Here is a 26,721-nt window from a genome sequence, read left to right as displayed (position 1 = left end):
ACACTTAGTCAAGAACAGCCTGTTCTATCTGTACATGTGCATGTTCGCCTATGGGTGTACATGCGTGATGTACCCTGCGCACTCATCAGCCATTGGTGTTACATATCCTCCTGGACATGTGTGGAGTGATGTCTGATATGCAAACATGTTATGTTCCTTTTGAATGTGCTCCAGAAGGTGCTGCTGCTCTATTTAACAGTGTTATTATGTTTTTTAAGGGAACATATGCTCATTTTCAGGTTCATACTACAACATTCCAAAAACTTTTCTCCTACTTTTCGCCTTTTCTGCTGCACCTTCTTTCACCTTCTGTCTCCCACCCGGAGCAGAGCCATGCCAAGTGCATCCAGAGAGAATGTTAACAGTTGTCCTTTTTGTATTCCAGCGCCCACGTTGTTCAAATTGCAAATGCACTTGGACTCATCTAAGCCCCCATGGGCGTGTTGGTCTTGGAATAAGCTGTGGTTAAGAGAGTTTTTGGCACATTGCTGTCTCAAGGCAATGGAAAGTGATGGTGTGATTGACCAACAAATTACTTTTTATTTAATCTGAAAGCGTATTATTCAGATAGTCATTTACAGGCACATGAACAGATGCACAGACAATGAGTTTACACTTTTTTGTTACACACACAGATGTCTTGTTTCATCTGCAGGGAATTGTATTTTTTACTACCTGGTAAATCTGCCCCTTGTTAGAGCAGAGTGCAGCAGGCTTTAGGTAGAATGGGAGATAGAACCTGTATTAGTTTATTGCATGTATACACAAATAACACACTCACATATGATTTTGTTTACTTCTTCAGATTCAGGGAAGAACCTGGTTAATACAGCCATCATCTTTGTGTTAGTGGAGTTGGCTGGGAAGTTATTGGATGGTGACTTTAGCGCAGAGAGGTTGGAAGACGTCCTTAACTAAACAGATCACTTTTTTGACATCAACAGAGAAGAGAGATCTAATTTGCTTCTTTTCGCACACTTTACTGGATGAAAAAGAGAGGAGGTGGTCTCCTCTCAAAACCTGAGGGTCTGCAGACTCTCTGGGAACATTTATGTTGAACAGACATGAAAGAGGGATTTTTGCATCTGTCCCCTCCCTCAGGGAAATAGCTCAAGGGGAAATGGCAGCAGGTGGTTAAGTAGATGAGCACAAATTTTACAGATTTTGTTAAAAAATCTGTATTTTTTTTTTTTTGGCACCATCTTTAGTCACTTCTGAAAATGCGTCCACGGAATATTTGTTTATTTTTCTGTTACCTCTGAGCATTTTGGATTATTTCCAACCTTCGTTTTTTTTTTTTGGAAGCAGATTCTTCCCTTCTAAATGTGTTGGGCTGTGGAAACAAGTGTTCCGCAGCCTGAGAATCAGCCGTGCCTGTCTGATGTGTTCAGGTAGAAGAGAGCTGGTGCTGGCCCTCCAGTGTGTATGGTAAGAGAAGCTTTTTGGGCACAACAGGGGGACTGTGATAGAGTGCCAGCAAGACTACAAGCTATTATTGCTGGCATTCCAAAATCCTTAGGGGTCTCACCAGATAGCGTTTTTTGTTTATACTACAAATTAAAACCACAGAGCGACACTTTATTCAGGGGGACATTTATTTATTTTTATACAGATACATGGATTTCAGCTCTGGGTGTGCCATGGCTTGAGGATGCACAGATGTATGGTCACATCTGCGCCTTGTTCACCAAGTGTTTGTCTCTGTTGGATTCCAGCTCATCATTCTAGTTGTGTGTCTTCCCCTGTTTGTCAATACAGCTGCATTACAGCTTTCTAGATATTACAATTCATACATTTTTGAGAGCTATAGAGAGAAAAATTATGCCTTCTGGTTTGTTGACAGGAAAAGACAAAATAGTAACTGCATATAACATTGGTCAATAACTTGGCTTCTGTGTGACAATAAGAGAAAATTTGAATCTTAACTGCTGTGTGGATTCATTATTTTTATCTCATTTAGCCAATTAATATGCATGTAATATCAAAATGACTACAATGCAGTGTCCATATAGTATTAAGTGTCTACTAAAATGTAGCTTAAATGCCACAACGTCTGTTTTGGGATGATATGTGTAACTTCAGCCCAAGTTTTGGCTGAACCGCTTCTCCCTGGGAATAAAAAAACTACCTTTAGAACACAGTGCTAGGAGTTTTCTGACAGCCGGTACAAACGGCCGGTGCACAGACAGCCGGGGCTAAATAGTTTCTGAGGAGCGTGGTGGTCTCCAGCCACATGGCACAGGCGGTTGTCTCAGCCAATGTTTCAAACGGTGTGTGTGTGTGTGTGTGTGTGTGAGAGAGAAAAGACAGCAAAGGGTCAGGAAAGGATGCTGGACGTCTCTGAATAGACTATGTGGTGGCTTAGGGGTTTTGTTAAGTGTAGATTTGAAAATAAGTGCGGCTTTCCAGACATCACGAGTGGTGGTTGATGGCAGACATCCCATGCGTTTGAATCAACATAGGTATCGGCCCTGCAATGTCCAAAATAGTTTGAAATACTGCGTTGTAATATGAGCCATTTGGTAAATTTGTTAATAATTTCACATTTAAACCAGGATGTATTTAAAAAAAAATTTTTATGAGAAATGTCAACATATGCTCAGTTGCATGTCTTAAAAGTTGCTTCATACAAAATAACCATTAAATGAGTTCAAATTAAATAAACAGGGGACACCCAACATATAAGCCAAGCAACACAACCATCTACCCATCCCTGCATTGCTCTGTTCCTTCTGCCAAACTGTCAGGAACGCTGTGTCTCCCTTGCATTCATAAGCAATCCAGAGGACACAAAGTGCTGCCAACCAGCTGTAGTCGCCTCTGTTCTCCGTCTTCTACTGCCTCCCCTCTCACTCTTTCCCTCTCCCTCCTTTCTCTCTGTCTGTCGGTCTCTCACTCCACCGGAAAGACAGCGGACAGGTGTGGCAGGAGAAGAGACAGATGGCAGGGATGACAGGAGAAACTTTTGGAGTGGAAAGGGAAATCAGACGATGTGAAGAAAGGGATGTATCCAGCACCGAGCACACATGCGGCCGCACACACATTTTATTTTCCCGCCGCTCTACTTGCTGCGTCAGCCAGCCACATAAACCATTATGTTGGTGTACACAAACACACAGGCACGCACAAACAAACACACAGAGTGCATATGCCCTCTGTAATAAGCCTCTGATGCTCTGGCCTCGAGGCTGATAGGCACGATAGAGAGTGTGACAGCTTATAACATCACGATGATGAAGATGTCATTGAGCGGCAGTGTTTTATGAGTGACCTGTGTGTTGTGAAAAAGATTGAATCCTGGGCTCTCATCTCCAACATCCCACAGTGCACGCACACAGCAATAAAACCTGCAGGTGTGCACGTGCTATATACATCACACTTATACACAGGTGCAGAAATACAGATTTGCACATAGAATAAATACACACACCTCCTCTATATCCATAGACATTTGTGCAAAATAATTATTACACACTCTCACTGTTGCCATATGCTCACACTTTTGCCCTACCCTTGTCCCTGTTCCACTCAAGGCCCAGTGCTGCGTCTGGATGGGCCATTGACTCTTGTATCTCATAAAGGTATAGTGTATAGTAAAACCTACATGTCCTCTCGTCTATTGCGGCCTTAGCGGAGGTATAAGGGCTAATGAGCCTTGTGGATAAGCTCTAAAACCAGAGGACTGATGAAGGTTCATGGCTGTAAAAAGTGACAATAACCGAGCACCGGGCAAGTCATGTTGTTCATCCTCGTGGAGGATAATGTTGTTGTTAAGTTTGATGTCTTCCTCTGTAGAGGGTGTTTGTTCCACACTGTGTTTTCAGTCATGGATCAAAAGAAGCCATCTTTCCTTGTTATTGTCTTCTTCCCACACTCGTTCACTTGATGGTTCAAACACAAGCTGCTGTGCATCCTGCTCCTTTTCCTTATCAAACTCTGTTCTGTGCTCGGGTAATTCATCTCAGACTCTGTGTTTTGTGATAGTGAACATTTACGCGACGGCGCTGGTCAGAAGCAGATTGTGTGTAAAGAGGGATGACATGTCTCAACTCTTTTGACATTGTTAGCCAGTGTGCACAGTAGCATGGGGCTGCAGGGTTTCGTGTTCAATCAATTGCAGTCAACAGTCTGAACTGTCAATCATGATGTTTCTCCTAGTTATTAAAGCATCTAATAACCTGTAAATGTATTTGACGCGTGCTTTGACATTTTCTTTGGTCCCTGTCCCATCTGCTAACATGGAGGAGATTTTGGCTTCTTTTGGCTGTGCTCTTCCTGACGTTTTGTTTCTACCTGATTCATAAAATAAATCACCTTTGTTTTGGTTCAGTGAAATCTACCGTGGCTATGTTGATTATTAAGCTTCACCTCCACCCTTAGATAAATTCTTCCGTCAGAAGTTTTTAGAACACCTCCAATTTTTCAGCTCAATGTCTCAAAGCAAAGAACGAATCGATTGTATGAGATTTTAAAAACATGGAATCTTGAAACACTTATGATGTTATTTCTACAGTAGAAATCAAATATAAGGGTTTATTTAGGTTTATGTCCCATAAATGCAAAAGCTCATCCTTTTTTCTCCATTTCATCCCAAACCAGCTTCACAAGGTTGAAGTCTGGAGACTGTCGGTCTTTTCCTCTCAGGGTTTGGGTGATTATCCTGACCAACTAGTCCTTCCTTATGTTTTATTTGTCTTCTTCACATTCTGATACCATTATGCACTGCTACTATTGGCAGCGGAGTATTGTCCTAATAATGCAACACAGGGTGTAGTAACACAGTTTCTTCTATCACTGCCTCTGTGCAGACAGAAGGTTTGCAATTGTTTATGTCATTTACAAGACTTAATTTATTTTCATTGCTCCAGGAAATCTGTAATAAGTTGTTAGGGAAAGAATGTCAGACTTAATGGCCCCCCGGAGTGTATGATAACATTTTAATTTGTGGTTTGTTTGTTTCCTTGGTTTCAGGGTATTTTCTGCAGACCCTGCTCCCGCCCTCCCGGCGTTCCTTCCAGGGCTGCATGCAAGCGATCCTGGTCGATGACCAACTCGCCGACTTACACGCGGTGGAGAAGGGCACCGTGGGCGCATTCGAGAATGTCAGCCTGGACATGTGTGCCATCATAGACAGGTAAGAGTGATCAGTCCTGCATGCACCCACATACACACACACATCCACCTACTCAATCATTCATAAATGAAAATATTCATACCAGTCGTATGCAGGGCACGAAAACAATGGGTTTCATAAATGAAGTGGCTCTAAATTGGAAGAGCCACATGGTAAACAAGACTGTTATGTAGACTCTAAATTCTTACCCAGAGATATATAACTCAGGGCTTATCAGACTGGTAAATTTATATAAATGAATCGGCGGGAATTCACAGTGTAAAAAGTGATGTATGTAAACACAAATGGTATTTCGCTTTAAACCGAAAGTAAAGAGCAGGTTTCATCTCGTTAAAAAAGCTATGATCTTCATCAAACATCAGAAATGAGACGCTCATTTGTCTATTTCTTTGCCAAGTACGCCGGCGCTGGAGAATTCTGAGCAGCATGTCTCAATGTTGGCTCACTGGAAGAATTCATTTCAACTTGTTGACATTTCAATTTATTTCCTTGTCATGAACTAGACAAACACATTGGGATAGATTTGCCATATATAGAATCAGCCAAGCCTTCAGCTGCATTTGAGCACTTCCTCACACAGGGTTTGATGTGTGTGTGCAAACCCTCAGCGATTACCTCCTCTTCCATGTTAAGTAGTGGTAGTTATCCATCGGCCATGAAGAAGCGATTCGGCGAATGTCGTGAAGGAGAACATGAACGGGAAGCAACAATTAGGAGTTGACCTTGCGCTGATTGGAGCAGCATTCACCCTGAGCGATTTGTTTTTTAGATCAGATTTGTCGATAGCACTTACCTTCATCAATATCCCTGCCCCAGAGAAGGAGACACCAGCTGCCAATGCTTGATTTAGATCAATTGTTTTCTCACTTTAAGAGGCCTGGCTCCCTGCGATGCTGAACTTTGTGCTAATATAGATAGGCACGTTTGAAAAAGCTTTTTTACATGACAAACTTTCAAGTTATATTCATAATAATTTTCAAATTATTTACTAAAAGTTATCAAGTTCTCCTGAAAAGCCAGAACAATTAAACGTTCAAGTTAGGTGTTTTATATCACCTAAGGCAAAGTGAAGATGTTGCTACTTTCTAGTTTACTAGTAAATAAAAACCTTTAAACTTTTAAAGTGCATTCACCATGTGATTGGGTGTGTTTGTGTGTCTGTGTTACCCTTTTGTGTTGCCGGTAATATACTGAGCCGTTGCTTTTCTCAGATGGATGCATGATGGCGCACGGTCACCCCAGACTATGATTGACCGCGCTCGTGTGTGTGTGTGTGTGTGTTTATGAGATATTTCATATATACACAATACTCAGAGACAAGGAAAGAGGTGTTGCCGCTCCCCTGATCCACAATAACTCACACATGAGTGTACAGCTCATGAAAGCATGGCACCTGAAAGCACCGCGCACACGTCCAGATCAATCATGTGACATGCTATTCACAGCAGGGTGAGGTCAGGCGCATTGATCGGGGCAGAGCAACACATTTAAACGACCGATGACCGGACAATAAATATCTTTCTTCACCTTTTATCCTTTGAGATCAGCGGGGGGGGAGCTGGAGCCGATCCCAGCTGACTTTGAGCAAGAGGTGAGACACATCTCGGACAGGTCGCCACTTAATGATGTTAGCTATGGGAGGGAACACACAGAAAGACCCCTGGCTGTACTTCCAAAATTTAATTATGATATCAGATCTTCCCTATGTCACAGCTAGTGATTATTTATAAGTCATTGATGATGTCACAACTGTGCGGACATGATTACTGTCATTGTGAGTCTGTAAATGTAGCCTATCAAGCTGAGTTGTAACAATGTCCTGTATCTACACAGACATTCTGAATAGGCAAAAACATAGTTTAGTTTCTTATTTAACAAAAAAACACAATTTCCCCTATAACCTTGATACCTCAACCAAAACATGTAGGATTCTATCCAAACCTTGTCTGGTGTGACAGTTTGGAATATAATCCCTCCAGCCATTACATTTCCTTGAAAACACATTTGCTCTTGCAATTTAAGAGTATTATTTTTTGCCCAATTATTTGTTGCCAGTTATTGGATTACTGAACGAGGAAGTAATAGCCTAGTGATTTAATCATGGCTTAAATGTCAAAATGTCATTCCCCCGCTGCTGCTGCCGCCGTGGTGCCATTAAACCTCTGATTTTCTCTTTCGACATCGGAGAGGACAAATAAAACCCAATATTATTTGGTCCCATCTTGCTATAGTTAACCAGAAGTAACTGCAAACTGGTTTCCGGTGTTATCTATAGGATATTTCACAACTGCAGCATTGTTTGTCAACATAAATGCAGGTGAACTACAGCAGCTGTGGGAAACATCAGATTTAAAAAAGAATATTCTCATTCGTCTTCCTAACTGTAGCGTATATTGTGTTTAATATTCCCACGACTAGAGGTGCTGTGGTTACCGTGATCAATGGATCTTTTGACTAAATGCCTGAAACCGTGCGTGTAAAAGATCTGAGTTATTTGTCCTACGCAGTTCCAGCATGAAATTCTGTGAAACACTTCAAAGCTGAAATAAGACGATGTGCATTAAGATTGGAGCGTTGTGACACCTGGAGGCAGAAAAGAGAGCAGCACGCTGGGTTCCATGAAGTCTGTCGGATGCTGAGACCGAAGATGCTGCATTTTCACTGCAATTACCCCACAGGGCCACTGCAACCACACTGCGGTGGAGAAGTGTGTCACCTTTAAGTGCGACTGTAGTTTAGAAACTGTTATTATGGCTGAGTGTGGTGCATTTCCACTGCTGACAGTTGCTAACAGCAGTGGTTCTTTGGTCAGATTTTCAGAACAACCGTCGTGAAGGTCCCGAGACGTCCACAACTGTTTGCTCTCACCTCCGATATTATCCCAGCGCCATTATTTAAGATGTTGTGTGTGTGTGTGTGTGTGTGTGTGTGAGCCCTGCAGTACTTTAGGTGGGCCCGGTTCTGCCATGGAAGATGAATGGGCGCAGTGTTACCATCGAACTAATCAGAATGTCTTTGAAGGCAGCTCAATAGCCCTGTCTGACCTCTTTTTGATCAATGCCGTTCTACTGTGGGATTCTCTTTGGGCTGTGATGCCGGTGGAAGCAAAACACACACACACACACACACACACGTGTACGCACACACACAATATCATCCTCACACAAACAGGTGGCAAGGCTGTGCGCATGCAAATTAATTTACCCAACAATGTCAACGTTATTCTAAGGGTACCACAACGGCACATGAAAGCAGACACACACTCCAGAGGTTCTCCATTTGCCGCCATTCGACTTAGTTGTTTTCCTCACACACAGCCTAGAACACATAGGTTTTGTCAATGAATTTTACTGCTCACAGATTTCTGGGCATAATGACTCTTTTGTACTTTTTTCCTTGCTTGTCAATTGGAACTCATTATGAAAGCAAAACACAATGTTGTCATGCCCTTGATAGCCTGCTGAAGCTACAGATTTGTTTTTAATTTGCAGTACATGCAATGGCATGTTGAGGAAATCAAGATAATTAGATTTTTTGTGGAAAACAAATGACAGAGTTAAAGGACTCGGTTTGTTTGCTTTTTAATTTCTTTTTATTGATTTATTCATATCATATAAAGCACTTGATGTTGCTCTCTACCACTTTTAGGCTCTTACAGTTTCAAGTCTGAGCCAATGAATGCAATGTTGCTCTCAGGCATGCACTGAACTCCTCCTAAAATTATCCGGAGTGACTGTATGTGAAAACACAAATGTCCGAGTCAGTTACTCCAGACAATCTGCAGAGTAGATCCCCTGCCAGACGCTCCGACACAACCCTGGATAATGTGAGAGTGAGCCCATGTGAGAATACAGGAGGATAATGTCCGTGAAAAACATTGATATTTTCCAATGTGTATTTCTCTGCATCAGTTAACATACTCTGAAAGAATGCAGAGTCCTCAGAGAGGAGGTGGATGATCCATTTCCAAATTCCTCCCTCATTCTAAACCTGCATTGCTGCTCACTTGCATGCACACATATAACACAGTACATAAAACATGAGCCTCTGTATTTCACGTTTGTTCACCCACAGCGTGCACCGTCTGACTCTGAAAGTAGGAAAGTGCATCCCAACAAACAATGTTCCCAGTTAAAGATGATTTACTGTCAGTGAATTCGTCGTATATCACACGGAGAAGCCCGTCTGGTTGTGTCAGCTTCCCAGTCGCCGTGGCTGTGACACACTGATCATCATGTCCCCCTCCAGAGATGAAGCGTCTCCCTCACAGCATGACTTAAGAAGAAACTCAGCATTTTAAATGACCCCTGTAGCTCACGAGTCAGTGTTTGTTTTTCCTCCAGCTGGTTTTACTCTTATCATCACTCTGTGTATGTGTGTGCGTGCATTTGCTCCAACACCACAACGCCTCGGGATCCGTCCCTGCTTAAAGCCCACAGGCAGATCAAACCGCAGAACTTTGATTTGCTCAGGATGTCAATAGGTATTCAAATTTCATCAAGAAAGGCGGTGATGTCTTAACTACGATGTGCTTCGTGCTGTTTTCACACTGAGGCAGATAACACTGTTTACTTGCCCCTCCACTCTTTCATTTGAAGTGCTTTCTGAAATGTGGATACTGAATTGCAATGATAAAGTTCCTCCTAGTTTGGCTAAGAAAACACAACATTGTGCACTAGAGCCACAAAGTTTATCCAAATGTGGAACTTTCTTCATTCTCATCTCTGTTGTTGCCCAGTTTGATAGAACTAGTGCCGTGCCCTCAAACCTCTATCTCAGAGATCTGTTGAGCAATAGACACAATTTCCCAGCTCTTCAAAATAATCAATCAATCAAATTTGATCAATCAATCATATTGCCGCCAGGACGGAGATCATCACCTATGTCAGACCTGTGTCAGTCCGATATGATGAAATAATAATGATCAGGAACATTTAGAGACCAGTGCTGTAGTTTACCCGAGGTCATGGATGATGACATGCTCAACTCAGTCTGCAGACAAGATGCTGTTTGCCTGTTTATTCATATTTTATGAATATTAAACAAATCACTTTTCCAAATTGCACCAAATTCGACACTACACTTCCTTGGACCATCACCAACACACATTTTAAGTGTGCAGCTGATAAGATGAATATAAAGATACGTCTTCCACAAACAGAAGAAAACACAGGTTTGAGGCATTATTCAATATATAAAATATAGAGTTATTGCAGCTCCTAACTGCTCTCTGTTGGTTTACATGACCAGCGATTCTTGACAGTCAAATACTGGATTCAAGCGACCACTTCTCAGTTTTAACTTGTCCACAATTTACTGTAATAGCCAGACAGATATAAAAAAAATCTAAAAGCATCAAAGAGTGTGAAAAATGTTTTTTTTAGACTGAATAAAAGGCCAAAACAGAGAGAGAGAGATTTTTTACGTAACCAGCTGCGTGACTGCTCCATGTTACTGCTTTTTTTTTGCCCTCACTGTTGGAATATTATAAATATTACACTGTTTAAATCCTGCTGTTGGTTGAGCCATACTCTGGAATTAAGATGCGTTTACATGCAGATTCGGGTGATCCCCTTTAGTCTGATTCTTTGAACCCGATCGATTTCCTGATTTAATCTGCACCACAGAGTGAGATAGTCATTATACTATGAAAACATTGTACCCTTCACTCAGGAGTCATCGGTGTTTAATCATCGAGTGGTGTTCCAAGAGTCCACAGTCTGTCCACTTCATTGTGGGTTAATTCAGATATCCGCAAAACCTGTTTGAAGGCTGAGAAATGTGTCATGAAGGAACCCATAAATTGTTGATGCAGATCCGGATCAGTTGGTGGATTCAGGAAATTGTGATCACTTACGTAAGGAATAATTCATGGATCTTGATGGGAAAGAAAATCAGTCACATTTAGGGAACTCATAACTAGGAGTGTGTCCAATTAGGTGAAGCCAATTGAATTTAAGCTGGCAGTTTATGAGATATTATAACCAATATTGAATCAGGCTTTGAGGCTTTGTGGTAGAACAGAATTTGTGTACTTTTTCCATCCTTTTAAGGCAGCACATGTTCACAAAATACTTTAAATCTCTCTCTCTCTCTCTCTCTCTCTCTCTCTCTCTCTCTCTCTCTCTCTCTCTCTCCCTCTCCCTCTCTCTCTCTCTCTCCATCTGTCCAGGTGTATGCCTAATCACTGTGAACACGGCGGCCGGTGCAAACAGACGTGGGACAGTTTCAGTTGTACCTGTGATGGAACGGGATACAACGGAGCCACGTGTCACACTTGTAAGTACAGGAGAGAGAGAGAGAATGTGTGTGTGTGTGGTTGCGTGCAGTTGTGTGTCCCTCCCTAACCCTCACATTATTACCACTGTGTTCTGTTCCTCGTGTTTTTCTTCTTTTGCTGTCCTTTGTCTGCCTTCATGTCATTTTAGCCACAATTCCCAGCGGAGCGACGGATGAACTTTTGAAGTGTTCTTTGAGGAGAAGAAAAACCCACCAGCAATAACACAAAGAGAACACAGGCAGAGAGAGAGAGAGAAAGAAAGCCAAATGTAAAAAATAAAAGAGGGTGAGAGAGAGGCTATTAGTGTGAAGAAGATATTTAATATCTCATTAGTCACAAAACTTTATTTTAACATTTATAACATTTTGTAGAAAATAGTTCACTTTACATGTTGATACTATTAGTATAGTGCGTCGTTATTATATAAATGTTAATTTATTCTCGAAAAGTATCTAATTTACTTTGAGTACAAATTCTTGAGTTTGAAGATTTGCTACTTTTCTTTGTTTATGTCATCTTATATCAGATGCCTTCTGGTTTTGTACGGTTTTGGAAACAAGCAATTTTAATAACAATGGTCAAATAATGTCATGAAAGAGATTGAAGGGGACAGAAAGAATATCCATAAATGTCTATAATCTTTTTCGACTGAACCAAGGTTGGGTCATGGTTGCAGCACTCTAAGCAGTGTGATCCAGACCTCCCTTTTCTTAGACCAAAGGCTTATACATTCAAATAAAATGCTCAAACCACTTTAACATTGCTTCTTTCAACGCGAACGAGCAACAGCTTTACTTTGAACTTCAGGTCCAAACCCTTCTGTTTGCTTGCTTGTATCCATGATCTCATTCGGTCAGCCACTACCCACAGCTGATTTCCATAAGCGAGGGTCCCAGCAAAAAGACAGAGGAGATGTATGATTATGTAACAAAAACCTTATTCACCCAAATATGATTCCCAGGCCACCTTAACAGGCTCTGTACTACGAGCTCCCTCCGGCTGTCCGAACTTTTCACTTGTATCTGTGATTTCTTTTTTTTTTTCACTGTCTAACTCCTGACTGTAGGTGAGGGTCCAAGCCGACAGAAATATTAGACATATGAAAAAAACTGTAAAAGTAATAAAAAGCCGATAAAAAGAAATCTCAGCTTTTTAACTATTTGAAACTCAGTGCCAACTCTTTAAAACAGCTTTGGCTCAATCAAGAAAGTTTCACTCTTGCATCCGTCCATCTGAAGGCTAATTCCCCCCCTCTCCCCACTCTGTCTGTTTCTGTGTAGATCAACACAAACACAACATCAATATGTTGTCAGATAGATTGCTGGAGTGTGTGGGACAAGACACTACTTCTTGACAGGCGCTGAATAGAGACTGGCAACCACATTAAGCTCCCTTCTGGAGGAGGGAACAAAAGAGCATCTGCAGACATTCATGTGCGGTTTAAGATCCATCATTAAATTCTACAATATCATTAATCAATGGTCCAATTTTGCAAGTAAAAAAATGAAGAAATGAAATACGGACAGGGAAATGTAGAGAAACAGATGCCAGCTTTCTCGGGGTAGTGATTCATCTTTATTGTATCTTAACATTGTCACTGTGGGTAGCATACGATATAAGTCTATCCCAGGATTTATGCTGTATTTTCTAACCTGACACTAGAAATCCCAAATCCCATATCAAACCCCACTCTCAGATAAGAAAATAAGAAGGATATCCTGCAAATCTCTTTCATGCTTACCACAGGATCAACTCTTCCTCCTCAACTGTTGGTTAAATCATGACAGAAGCGACGCCACCCTCAGACCACAACAAACCACATTTCCCATCCAACCACAGTGCTTTGAAATCATTATCACAACATATGGATATTTAACAATATCAATGCATATCTCTCAACATGATACTGATGTCCACAGCAATGAGATATTTGTCACTGTTATGTGTTATTTGGCTTTATAACTTCAGTAGTTATACTTAAAGTATTTTCTCCCCGGTATCCATCCAGCACCCACTGCTTTTTAGTTTTTCTAAAATCTATTTTTTTTCCTCTCTTTTCCTCTTAACCTCCCCCAGCTATCTATGAGCCCTCGTGTGAGGCCTATAAGCATCTGGGCAGGTCCGCTGACAGCTACTGGATTGACCCTGACGGCAGCGGACCCCTTGGCCCCTTTAAAGTCACCTGCAACATGACAGGTTTGTGTGTCGGAGTGCCTGTAATTATTGTTGTCAGTGTGTGTGTGTGTGTGCGTGTGTGTGCACACGCACATGCAGTTTGTTCACACTACCCGACTCCAGTCCAGACCAAGTGACCTGTGAGAGGAGAAAACTCTGTAGCGCTGCACATTCTTAACCTGCAATACCTGGGGTTTCCATGGCAACGCTGTCCCAGCTGACATTTAACTGTGAAGAAGAAGACACATACACACACAAACACCACAGACACATATGAAACAGACTTGTTATGTATACCTGAGAGTGCTCCAATGGTCTGAGTGACACTTCTGTCACACAGACTATCTAACTTACACACACACACACACACACACACACACACACGGTTGAATAAGTAGATAGTCTGCAACAGAAGCGCACGCAGACACAGCAAAGGCGAGACTTTTAATGAAATGTCACTGCCGTCCGCCGGCTAGCCCCTTGGTCACACTGAATTGCACACTCACTCAAACACACAAAGACAGACACACCTCACATCCCCCGACTGACAGTGGGAATGAACAGGGAGATGTCTGAGTGACTGGCTTATGCCATAACAGTGCACAAGAGTTTGTTGAACCCTGAGGACACAGAAGAAACTTCAGTGCCACGGCAACTGCATGTCATATGTGTAAATATATCTTCATTTGAGTCATTTTTGATTTTCAAAATGTTGATAAAACTTGAAATTTAAGATTCCATGATTCTCAAGAATCTGATTAATTTGTTCTCGAAATTAATACGTTAATATGAAAAAATTCTGTCGTAAAAGTTTGGGCTGTTTCTACTGGTAATGCAAATGTATTTAATAAATCGCACAAGCGATGTGCAACAGGTTTGTTTCTTGCATTTGAAGAATTATTATTTTTACCACATTGTAAAACTTGTGTATGTGTGTTTTTGTGTAAAGAGGACAAAGTATGGACGACAGTGATGAACAACCTGCCACCCAAAACTACAGTGACCGGCTCGAGTAGAGAGAGACGCACCGTTCTGCAGGTCAACTACAGCGCCTCTATGGAACAGGTAAGATATTTTTTTTTGTTTAGTATACAATTCAATACTCTGGATATACTGTATATGATTTCATCCTGAAAAAGCATCAGCACAGGTTTGTGAAGAACGTCTCGCTTTAGGTTATACAGTCACACCTACAATACTTTGCTTCCTAAAAACTGCAGAGACAAAAACAAATTTTGGGGAAATTTAACAGTATCAACAAGTCCATGTGAGCAGAGCTGTACTTTGAGATGTTTGGAGATTTAACTTTGCTGACATGATTCTCTTGAGAATCTGGTGAGCTTTGATTAGGTTTGATTAGAGTTTTCTAACCCCTAATAACTGATAATCAAAAATCAGACATAATATTCTGAAATTTGATGTACCTGTTATCAATGAGAGGGAAGTTGTTTTTCCCTGGGTAGTGTGATGGCTGCTGTTCAGAGAGCTCATACCAAGATCCTGGATCCACCCGTATATCCGAATCCAGCTCTAAATGTGTAGAGGTCTCGCTTTGGTTATATCAGCCTCTCCACACATTTTCATGAAAATCTGATCTGTAGTTCTTGAGTAGTCCTGCTGACCGTCAGATGAAAACATAACCTTTTATGAAGGCTGTAACCACTGTAACATTCAGGCTTCAAACCAATATGTCTGCTGTCACAGCTTTGACAAATCTACACCAACAGCAGCGTTGTATTCTGGTGACTCCCCAGCTTGTGACTGTGAGGAGGAAAATCCATGCTCAGGCTGCACCCCCTCTGCTCATCCAGTCTTAATTCTTTCTAACGCTTAATAATAATCCAACATAATAACAAGCGTATCACCTCAGGCCTCCGCGCGCTTCTCCGGCTCTGCATCGTACAACTCAAAATACCCCGGTCTGCTCAAGAGTCAAATCTCTAATCTTTATGGCGAGTGGTTATAGATTGCAGCTGTCACTCTCCGTCAAAAGCAAACTGCGTGCGAGCTTTGCAGCATTCAGCCCTCGGGTGAGGAGTGACAGCGGTTCCCACCTGCAGAGTGTACACCACGACTGAGTCACACAAAATGACACGGCCTGTGTGGCGGATCCGTCCTGTAATCACGTTTCCTCCAACTTCATATGGATCGCTCTTTCCATTTTCAGTTTCTCCAAATCAAAACAACATTACTGTGCACTTTTGTTTCATTTTGAGGCTCGATAATTTGTGCTTTTCATGAAATTGACAGGTCTGGTTGAACGAGATTAAAGAATAAGTGTCCATGTGTTTACAGTTGACCGCCATCACCAACAGCGCAGAATACTGTGAGCAGCAGATCCTCTACAGCTGTCAGAAGTCCAGACTGCTCAACACTCCAGGTAAAAGCTGGGGATGATGTCTCTATTTCAGATGGTTTGTTCCCAGCTGCTCTTCTGTCTGGGGATATATGACAGAGGGAGGACACAAGTTAAAAGAAAAATCTGAATTAATGAGGCATTACAAATGCAGACAAATGATGTGAATCATATGACGGGGCCATGGCCAGGTCTTAATCCAGCAAACACTGAAGCTCCTCTTGTTACTTGTCGTGACACAACTCCTCACTAACGCTACATCCTCACTTTCCAGCCTAAAACAAAGAAGTTGGGGAACTGCTGGTTCTGTTTTAGTTTGAAATAAGTATGCACAGGCTAAAATGGAGATATTTTGAAATGATGATTAACAGGGCTCAACTTTTCATGCAGCAATGGAAGCACCAACCAATCCATTTGTGTTGAGTGTACGTGAACGGCCATGTGATGCGTGTTTTCAGATGTGTTAGTTTGTCTTACTACCGTTTAAATGCTTGTGTTGACAGAGATGGTTTCAGTGTTGAGATAAGATGAAACATGAGACAGACATAATCGTCCCCATGGGAAATTTGCCCTGGATGTGTCTGTAGCAAAACACATTCCAAAGTAGAAAATACATTTATCCATCACACATTAATTTACACATAGTGCAAAAAGAAAATACAGAAAGTGGAAAATAGTATTTTATTTAAATTTTTTTTATTTTAATAGTTTTTTCTATGAATTTCTCACTTATTTGTTGCTCTTGCCTCCAACCTGCCCGAACGCAGCACTGGAAAACAAATGTTAGTATTTAAACAGACCATTGGAAATCAGTGGCGTTGTGGCTGGGATCTTTCTCAGTAGATTAACTTGGATTACGTTCATTTGCATCAGGTTTGTTTGCACTCAGATCGGTCGTAATGTACTCGAGCAAGCCTCGGGTTTAGTGTAAGGTTAGTTGGGATTACTTAGGCTGGCTTTCAAAATGGTTGAGTTATGTGTGGTTTGCCCTGGATCCAATATGTTTGATTTGGTGTTCTGGTTGGTAGAGTCGAGTTTGAACAGGGGTTTTGTGTCGTACAGAGGAGCAGGGAGGAGAGCGTGCAGCTGTGCAGCTGCCACTGCTGGTGACAGAAGAGACAAAGGCAGCAGCGTTTTACTCTTGTTTTGCTCAGTCTGTGACAATGCTTGTTATTTAGTCTAATATCTTGTTCAAGGAAGACGTCTGTGTGTGTGTGTGCATGTGTGTGTATACGTGTGCATGTGCGTCTACTCACTGTGCTGTGGGGTTTTCACTTTGAGCAAGCTTGCTGTCGTTGTCAGAGTTTTATGCCACACAAACACACACACACATACAAAAATCTTTGTGTTATTATATATGTGGGAACCGTTCATTGACATAATGGATTCCCTGGCCCCATTTCTGAGAACCAAGTATTTACAATCAAATAGTGGAATTTTCAGTAGTCGACACACACAAACACACACACATACTTCACACACATACATGCATACACACATGCACACAAAAACCAATCGTGCTTCAGAAAGACAAGACACCCCTGGCAATTAGAGTGAATGAGAGAGAGAGAGAGACGATGGAAAGGCGATGAGGGAGGAATCGAAAATTGCAGGTTTTGTTAAATGTATATATAACATATAGTGTGTATGTCTGTGTGTGTGTGTGTGTGTGTGTCTGTGTGTTCTATAATATGTGTGTCCATGCTTCATGATTGACATAGAAGGAGTAAAGCAATAGGTGGTTAGTAATAGTAGGGTATTAGTGCAGCAGACCAAAACTTTGCAATTAACCTCCACTGCTCTGAGAGATGGCATCTACACACACACACACACGCACACTAACACACACACACACACACGTACTATTAATTTGCTATTTTTTCACACTAAGACGATGTTGCATGAACTCTTGCATCCGAGATCATCTACCCACCCCCCGACCTCACACACACACATTCAGTCAGTCCATCAGTCCTTCATTAACCACTGTAGTTTACTCTTGATTCAGTATGTTGTAAGTTAGGGAAATCCAATTACCAGTCTAAAATGAGTGACAATGTAGGACCGGGAAAAATAATTTACCCAAAAATATGCTTCATAAATTAGCTGTCAGCTTTCATCAAGTTATACTGTCAACAGCATTTCCACTGCGAAACACAGCCACACACACACACACACACACTGCTATAAAGATGTACACTTGCATCTTGATCTCATCTATTACACCAGAGATGGCATTTAGAAAATAAACCAATTGTTAAATGGGAATTATATTCTGCCACTAGTGACACCCTTAATTTGAAATATGAGGCGTAATTGTCCTAATTGTCTGACCCCTCCCTCACCTGTTCCACGTACTCTGCCCTTTGTATTATATTTATCACCTCACAGACACAGTTTGTCCCCCGTCGAATGTCCTCATTCGCTGGATTGAAATGATGCATGCAGCATTGCAAATACAGACACACAACTTAGACAGACATATGGTCCAATGTACCCCCCAACCCCTCTTCTACCTCTCCTCTTCCTCCTTCATCTTGTGCATCCAAATGTACCAATTTGACCCATCTTTTCCCTGCACTTAATCCACACTTACCTCCACCCTGTTCTCACTTTGTACTTCTCTCCTTTATCATTTCAAGTCTCCAATTTCACCTCGACTTATTTTCTTCTTTCCTTTTTAAATCTTTCTTTCTCCACTCTTTGTCTCTGCCCCTGTCTGTCAGTGACTTTTGAACGCTATATCCACTGTGTTGGAGCCACAGCTTTGATTAGCACTCTCCACGTATGTATCTTTCTTTACAGCGTAAGCAAGCTGTTAACAAGCAGTGATTGCACAAACAAGTCCTCATGCAGATGCAAACACAAGGCTATATTTTTTTTTTGGGGGGGGGGGATTGTGTGCACTTTGACCTATGTCCAATTTGCTAACATGGAGGAGGTGGTGTTTTTGACCTATACTGTAGCCAGCCACCAGGGGTCTATTGAGATAATTTGGGTACACTTTGAGGGAATCTGTCGTCCATGTTTATATATGTTCATTGATGCAGGCTTGGTGCTGTATATCACCAGTGGACAGCTGCCTTCAAAAGTCTACAAATTCGAACGGAAAATGACAAAGCAATTTGATTCTGTCCTTCAGTTTCCAGAACCTGAGTCCCATCTGTCCGGCTGACTCAAGAGTTCTGTGCTTGACCTTAACCCACCTGCAGAGAAGTTGATGGTTTCCCATCCTAACAGTTTTAAAGGCTCCAGTATAGGTCTGAACAACTCCTCTTCTTGGTATAAAGTCTTTAAGCCGTAATGAGAAATCAGTATAGACAACAAATTCAAGTCCTGTTGCCACACAACAATGTGGATTCAGCAAATGTTCAAAAGTTCATGACCAATATATTTTAGTTTGCTTGCTGCAGTTTTCCATGAGGGTCAAACATGTAACATGCCCTTCCACCTCCTGGACAAAGCTTGTTATGCTTGACAGATTGGTCATTGCACGAGGCAACTGTGATGTCACTTGCTTGATGTGCACTGCGGTCTCCTCCTAAAAGACAGATGCTGTAGCTCAGAAAAACAAAACCACACTTTCAGGAAAAGGCAAAAAGGAGAGGTAACAAATGGTTGTGGGACCAGCTTGTTTCCTCCAGGAGCACCGCTTCGGGCTTGCTTGCACTTCTTTGCCTTAATAAACCATTTGCAGGGTTTTTCCATAGAGTGCCTTGTCTTTACTAAACGTCTTTGCAGTATCCCTCCAGGAGCCATGCTGGAATCGCTATGCTCCTTCATCAATGACATTAAACAAAGTATAGGTTATGTAGAGTATAGATGACTGTAGAGACAGACCTGTTTGCATACTCTCAAACAAGCATAACCTAGGCTGTGCATTGTTCAAGTGTGCATTGGCACTAACCCTTGCCATTGGACAGACAAAAGAACTACAGATTTAATACTACATAAATTCCACATACACACATGCACACACCTTTGCATCACAGAGATTTTGTCAACTTATGAAAACCCTTTGTTTCTCTCTTTATTTGTCATGACTTGCCCGAAGCAATGATAGAATAATTTAAAGCACCCTGGTTAATGAAGAGAGAAATGTTTCTATCAGATAAATGAGCTCATTAGTTCCGGTGAGCTGTGCCTCAAGAAGACTTACTGTAAGTGCCTGATGAACGGGGCAACAAAATGCACAGGTTCTCTTCACGTATGAGGGAGATTTGGGCAAGTTGCTCGCAAAGTCAACCTGTACCTTTTGTAAATATTAATCTTTGAAAAAATGTAAAATGTAACATAGGAAGTGTCAATAATGTTATAACAACGGAATGATGTCAGTTCCTCTGTCACTGCCTCCAATTATAACTTTATCAGTGACTGAGTCAATCATAACACTTTCACACATTGGATGGTTATAACATTGCTGACTCTGACTATTTCTTGTCTGAATAATATAATGGTGTGTCATCTATTTGTGTAATCAAGCAGTCAAACTTGTTTCATTCACAGAGGATGTAGTTACACTGGCAGCAAAATTCAATTATAGAAAAATGTTAATGTTTTCAGATAATAACCCGACCGGCCTAAAAATGAGATCGCAGAAACCGCGACACATCCACCTCCTCTGTGAAGGAGAGATTTCACCCGCTGTCAGCGAAACCACCCAACCAATTAATCTGGGGTGATGTCACAAAGTCGCGATTGTCAGAGCCACTTTCTGTGCCGTCCTGTACAAAGTTATTGGGTTACTTGTAAAAATGCTTGGAAGTGCCATTATTTCAGGACATTATAGGATTTGGTTACGTTAGCATTTTTATTGGCTGTTAAAATGTTACAGGTCGCTGAAGACGAGATGTGAGTAGGTGATAAGCAGCTCGATGGGATCGTTGGATGACCGGAGGAGAAATAGCTTTACGGACTGGAGGGAAAGAAACTAGGGGAGAGAAAAAGCAATTGGAAATCCTGTTTTGCTGTTACACAGAGCTGTCAACACACTGCAGTCACAGACTGTGCTGTGGCCGACACGACTGATCTTGATATGTCGGTCACTCCGTGTAAAAGAAAGGACGTGTGACAAGTGATTAGATGGCTTACCACAGAGCTGAGAACAACACTTAGAGCACAAGTTGTAATATGATTTCATCAGTTTTCCTCAGAATCATATTAATGAGTTTATACTGCTCATAACATGCAATATATTTGTTGTTGTAACATACATGGTTGGGCTATATAAATACTACTAATAATTATAATAATAATAATAAAACATGTATTCATGAAGCACCTTAAAAAGCAATACAAATCATAGCAGCTGTAATAATGAAACATAATTTGAAGGTTGTGGCAAAAGAAAAGGATAAAAGATAGACATCTAATGCATTATATCAAGATATATATATTTTTTATATGAGTCAATTCAATAATTATCGCAATAAATGTGACATTGTTATTTCTTTTGAGTTAAAGTACACATGTTTTCCTTTGTGTGAAGGTTTCGGTTTTAAACTCTTTATGCACTCTTTATGAACAAAACAAATCTAGTGTAGATCATTTGTGAGTCATACTTTGTCACTGTGCTGACACAATGCAAAATAATGTTATTGTTAAATATTGTTGTTGTTTTGCCTTGGATGGAACCTTTTATAGTGGAAATTGTTGCGTTTTCACTCGTCATTTTATTTGTTGCTTATTTGCAACTGATATTACACAAGCGCTATTGAATGGATTACACTGCAAGAGAGGTTTTTTTGTCATTTTCACAGATTTTCCTGGGAAAAATTCCAGGATCTTGATGGAAAAAAAGACATTTCGGAAACTAATATCCACGAGAGCTTAATGGGCCTCAGGGGAGTAGTGCGCTCGACTAAGATTTCTAGTGTGTGTTCTTTTGATATATTCTTTACTGTGAGACTTATTGAATGTAACACGCTACCTGACCACCAGCATGTTCTTCAAATGGCTGTATGAAGTCCAGCGTTAAAGTCTCTGACCCTTAACAACTGACGTGTGCAGAAACACGGGTTATAAAATTGGTCTTTGATGTATCAAAAAGGTTACGAGAGAAGGAGGAGAGGAGAGAAACCGGGTGTCCATAGATATGAGACGAGTGCGGCTCAGGATAATGAGGCTGTGTGTATGCGTGGCGTTGTTACCATCCACTCCTTGGGCACTTCTGGTCTCAATTATTGCCTCAGAAGGCACAGTGATATTACACACACACACACACACACACACACACACACACACACACACATGGTCACAGCTCTTGAATTGCACCCTAATGACTTTATTCAGAGCAACCAGTTAACAACTTGTTTATTTTTTTTCCTCGTTTTTTGGTTTTTGATGTTCATCATTAGACCGTACAGATGTAGCAGCAGCAGACAATTGCTTTTTCTGTGTGTGTGTGTTTGGATGTGTGTGTGTATGTATGTTTGTGTTTTTTGTCTGTGTGTGTGTGCGGGTACAGGTACCAATGATGATGCAGTGCTGTGAAATGTGTACGAGGATAGCTGACATCTGAACTGCAAAAGTCTGTGTGTAATTATGTTTTATTTTGAGAAATGAGGCCCTTAACCAGTCTGCTTTGAGTTGTGCTCGCTCCTCTGCAGTTTGCCTTTAAAGTCAACTCACACCTCTTACTTTGTTTTTTGATTTTTGGCGGTTTTAACTGCTGATACAAAGAAAAACATATATATATGTTTACTCTGGCCCTGGTCATTGGTTTTAACAATATTTGGGATAATGTCATTATTAGTTTATGTCATGTTTTCGTTTTATTTTAGCCTATTGTGCTCGCACGCTGCCCGATTGTGCCACGTCTTTCATTACCCGACTAATGTTCTGGTTACAGTGTCATTAAATTGTGAAAGCGCTCCAGGCAAGAAGCAAGTCAGGGGCCAGGAGAGAACAAGGGCTAATATATCGAAGTACAAGGGAACGGAGAACCATCACCAGAGGCCTCGGGGCATCTCTCTCGCTCTCCCCATCAACCCAGCGTCTGCCTCTCTCTTCTTCTTTTTTTTCACCTCTCCGCTCTTTACCCCCTGTAGACAAGATGCTAATTGACGTTAAATTATCCTCTCTATCTTTCCCTGCTTTAAATGCACTGATGAGAATCCGTCTCCCCTTCAAGGTTGCAGGCGGCGTTTTGGCCCTCCGACCCCAGGGGGCGAGGGCCGCCTGCTCGCTTGATAAGAGGCGCTCGTGGCTGCCGCGTTAAGTTGGGCTTTATATAGCGATAGGAAATTAACGGATGAAATTGACTGGAGACGTTTCTCCTGTCGCTCACATATAGGTTAGAAGAGAGGGCACTTGAAGGCAGACGGGGAGGTGGTGGGAGAAGTTTTGCTAATAGGAAACAGCAGGAGTGTGTGTGTTTGTCTGTGTGATAGCTTTTCAAACCTGTGTGTGTGTGTGTGTGTGTGTGTGATTGCGGACAAGCGAGCGAGCCTTTTTTCGTGACAAAGTGGTATTTAGTGAGAGAAACCGGTCAACAGAGTGCGATCCGTCACCGCGGCGCCCAAATCATTTACATCCCATAATGTGTGCTCTCTGTTCGCTGTTGCCTTGGTAATGCATCATTGCCTGGGATAATGCTGTCATATGTTGTGTTGACAGAGTCGTGTGTCTTATCCCACCCCGCGTCTGCCTACCTGAGTGCCACACTCACTGCTTATAGCTACACAGGCGCCGGTGTCAAAGTAAAAGAGTATAACACTTTACAGTACATTAAGTTGGAGTAATAAGCTGTTTGCCAGGCCAGCATCTCTCTTTTCCCTCTCTCTCTCTCTCTCTCTCTCTTTTATTTTCTCGGTTTTCCTTTCCCCTGAACTTTTTCTTCTCTCGCTCTCTCTCATAGTTTCACAAACTTATGAAAGTCACTCTCCCCCCTCTTTTCTGGAGGGATTGTGAATGGGAGTGTAATTAGTCTGGTGTTGGTGTGTGTAGATGAATAATATGTGTGTGGTGTAACTGTTTGTAGATACATCACCAACCGCTGGTGAAACTTTGGATGAGTGTATCTGTATCGGTTGTATCACCTCTCTGTATCAGTGATTGTATTTGTTGTGCAATGTGTGTGTGTGTGTCTGTTTATATGTGTATATGTGTGCGTGTGTGTGAGCTGTCCATACCTGCTGCCCACAGGCTGTAGTGTTCCCCAGCATGTTAAATAATCTCCTCTAGGAAAAACACCTCTAACTCTATCAATCAATAAATCTCATCTCAAAGGTGTGACATCCTCTGCCCGTATGCCCCTTTCAAGGACCCCTCCCCCTGTGAGAGCAGGGTCAAGGAACTATTCTAAAAAATTAAAAATTAGCAAGAACACATAGTTCAGACTTGAATATTAACTGTAATTCCTTCAAAAACAAGGGTTTCCACAGCTGAACAAACCTGGATGGATCCGTTTTCCAGTCATACGTGGATAATGCAAATTGCTCTGTGAAAAGGTGTTGTGCTTTCCTTAAAAGCAGTTTACACGTTCTCGTATTTTTCGCTTGAGCGAAGTCTGTCTGATGTGTCCGCCCCAGCTGCTGGCACCGGAAATTAGTGCTCTATTTCAGGACACAGCTACAGATCAAATGGTGTGAGATGCCCGAGGCCATGCGTTATTTTTATTTTTTTGCTCCAGGTAAAGTGGTTTGCACATAAAGCTAACAATCGTCTTTTGAAGTCCCCATGTGGACTGTATGTATTCATTCATAATGCAGAAGAATAACAACACATGCTAAACAACGCCTCCTTGGGGTGGAGGCTCAATGATTGTCAAGATTTGACCTCTTCTATGTAAGCAGGTGCACATGACTGGAACTACAGGTCAAACACTGTCAGCACATCCCTCCACCAGAGCAGAACTGTCCCCTTGAATTCAATCAAAATAGATTTTTTTCATCAAAATGCTTAAATTATTCCATGGGGAAAAAAACACTCCCTCTCTCAATATTAAAGAAATTAAATAACAAATTCTGGATTCACCTCTTAGTCCAGATCTGCACAACTTTCTTGGCCCATTTCCCGTCGTTCCAGCAAGTATCATGACAATCGGTTCAGTGTTTTTTGCTTAATTCAGCTTACAATCAAAACATATTGGCACTCAGTCTTCTGCCCAGGCAAAACATATCCCTTTAATTCAATCAAACTGCAACAAACTGGTTTTTTTTATCATGATCCATGAGTTATACCCTGGGAAAATATCCCAAAAAACGCATTATAATGTAGTGAAAGTCTGGAGTCCAAATCCTCTCAAAAAATGAAATGGTCTCTTCCCTGACACGTTCCACGTCCTTCCATCAAATTTCATGGGAATCTTCTAAGTAGTTTTCTATGTAACGAACCAATGGTCAGGGGTGAAAACGTAATCTCCTTCGTTGAGGTAAAAATTCAGCGGTTTTAAGGAAAAGACGGATATATAGATTTACAAATGCAAAAATTAGCACAAATAAGAAATGACTCAGTCCTGTTTTTATTGGCTTTAAACATACATCCTGAAAATGTGTATATGCATCATTAACAGATTAGCAGGGTTTTTAACAGCTGGTCCCTGTGCCATGTGTCTAAACAGTGAACGTGAATGTATGTGTGCTATAAATTGCTCTGACGCATGATGAGTGGGAGCAGTGACTGTTTGCTAAAGCAACCTTTGCTAATTTTTAGTGCTCTTTATATTAGTCTTTAATTAACTATCATGTTTGAATCCATAATTCAATAAAAGGCGGGGGACATAATTAATACTGGAGCAGAATTTAATTCATTATGGTTTTGACCTTCAGAAACTCAACTTCATCGTGAGCTTTTAGTTTTCTTGTCATTGGGAATTCTTAGAGTAATAAAAGTCTTCCACTATATACATATAATGGTGCATCATCCCACCCCGGATAACAGGCTGTTGTTTCAGAGCAGGTTCACACAGAGCACGCCGACTGTCTCCTGCCTTTGCTCTTTTCAGGGGGAAATTAGACATCAGTCAATGTAAAGAGCCTGCAAGGGAGTCCATTATCCATACACAAAAGAGAGCACTCAGCACATCGAATTGTGAACAATTTGCTAATGGTTTTGTTACAGCCATGCGTGCACTGGCGTTCAACACCAGACATTAAACTTGTTAATTGTCTTCCGGGACTGAAGAAGAGCCAGTCCAGAGTTATAGTAGGGACGGCGATGGGTTCTTCTCTTTGCATTTTAGTCGAGTGTAAGGCGCACAAAGCTGCAGCTATAAAAAAGAGGAGAGGAATGAGGATCTTGCCAGGGAGAACGACAAAGTGGATGCGGTACACTCCTGCCCATCACGTCTCTGAACCCACATGTTATTCAAAGCCGCACACATTATTATTAACCAAACACACACAGGCAGAGCATCATGAGCAAGCACACAATGCAACATCCTCTCCTCGCAGTGACACAAACATCCTCACAAAGGACGCCTTATATTTTTTTTTTTTTATTATTATTATTTTTCAGTTAAGTTTGTTTTTTTCCTGCTTTTATTTGTGCATCTCCCCTCTTTTCCTCCCTCACTGTTATCTATTTTCAACTCCATCTCCCATATATTTATTTATTCTTTTATTTTTTTTTATCTCATCCCCTCTCTGAAATGTTCACTGCTGAAGGGTGGGCCCAAGGCTCTATACACAAAGGCAACACAGACACACACACACACACACACACACACACACACACACACACACACACACACACACACACACACACACACACACACACACACACACACACACACACATTAATGCACAGAGGGCTTCCAACAAATCGTAACTTACA

At 41.4% G+C, this 26,721-nt stretch overlaps 1 protein-coding gene across 1 annotated transcript in view; it reads left to right on the top strand.

The window, feature by feature from the left end:
* The window catches only part of cntnap2a (contactin associated protein 2a), a 326,430-nt gene that overhangs the window by 214,618 nt on the left and 85,091 nt on the right, over window positions 1-26,721 (top strand). Inside the window, exons 11-15 of the mRNA XM_061094189.1 lie at window positions 4,972-5,134; window positions 11,307-11,413; window positions 13,491-13,610; window positions 14,539-14,654; window positions 15,885-15,969. Coding sequence (XP_060950172.1) covers window positions 4,972-5,134; window positions 11,307-11,413; window positions 13,491-13,610; window positions 14,539-14,654; window positions 15,885-15,969 — 591 coding nt within the window. The remainder of the gene's footprint in view (window positions 1-4,971; window positions 5,135-11,306; window positions 11,414-13,490; window positions 13,611-14,538; window positions 14,655-15,884; window positions 15,970-26,721) is intronic.

The sequence above is a fragment of the Limanda limanda genome, chromosome 20, assembly GCF_963576545.1.
Source record: "Limanda limanda chromosome 20, fLimLim1.1, whole genome shotgun sequence".
Classification (NCBI taxonomy): domain Eukaryota; kingdom Metazoa; phylum Chordata; class Actinopteri; order Pleuronectiformes; family Pleuronectidae; genus Limanda; species Limanda limanda.
This window is presented reverse-complemented; position numbering and strand designations above follow the sequence as displayed.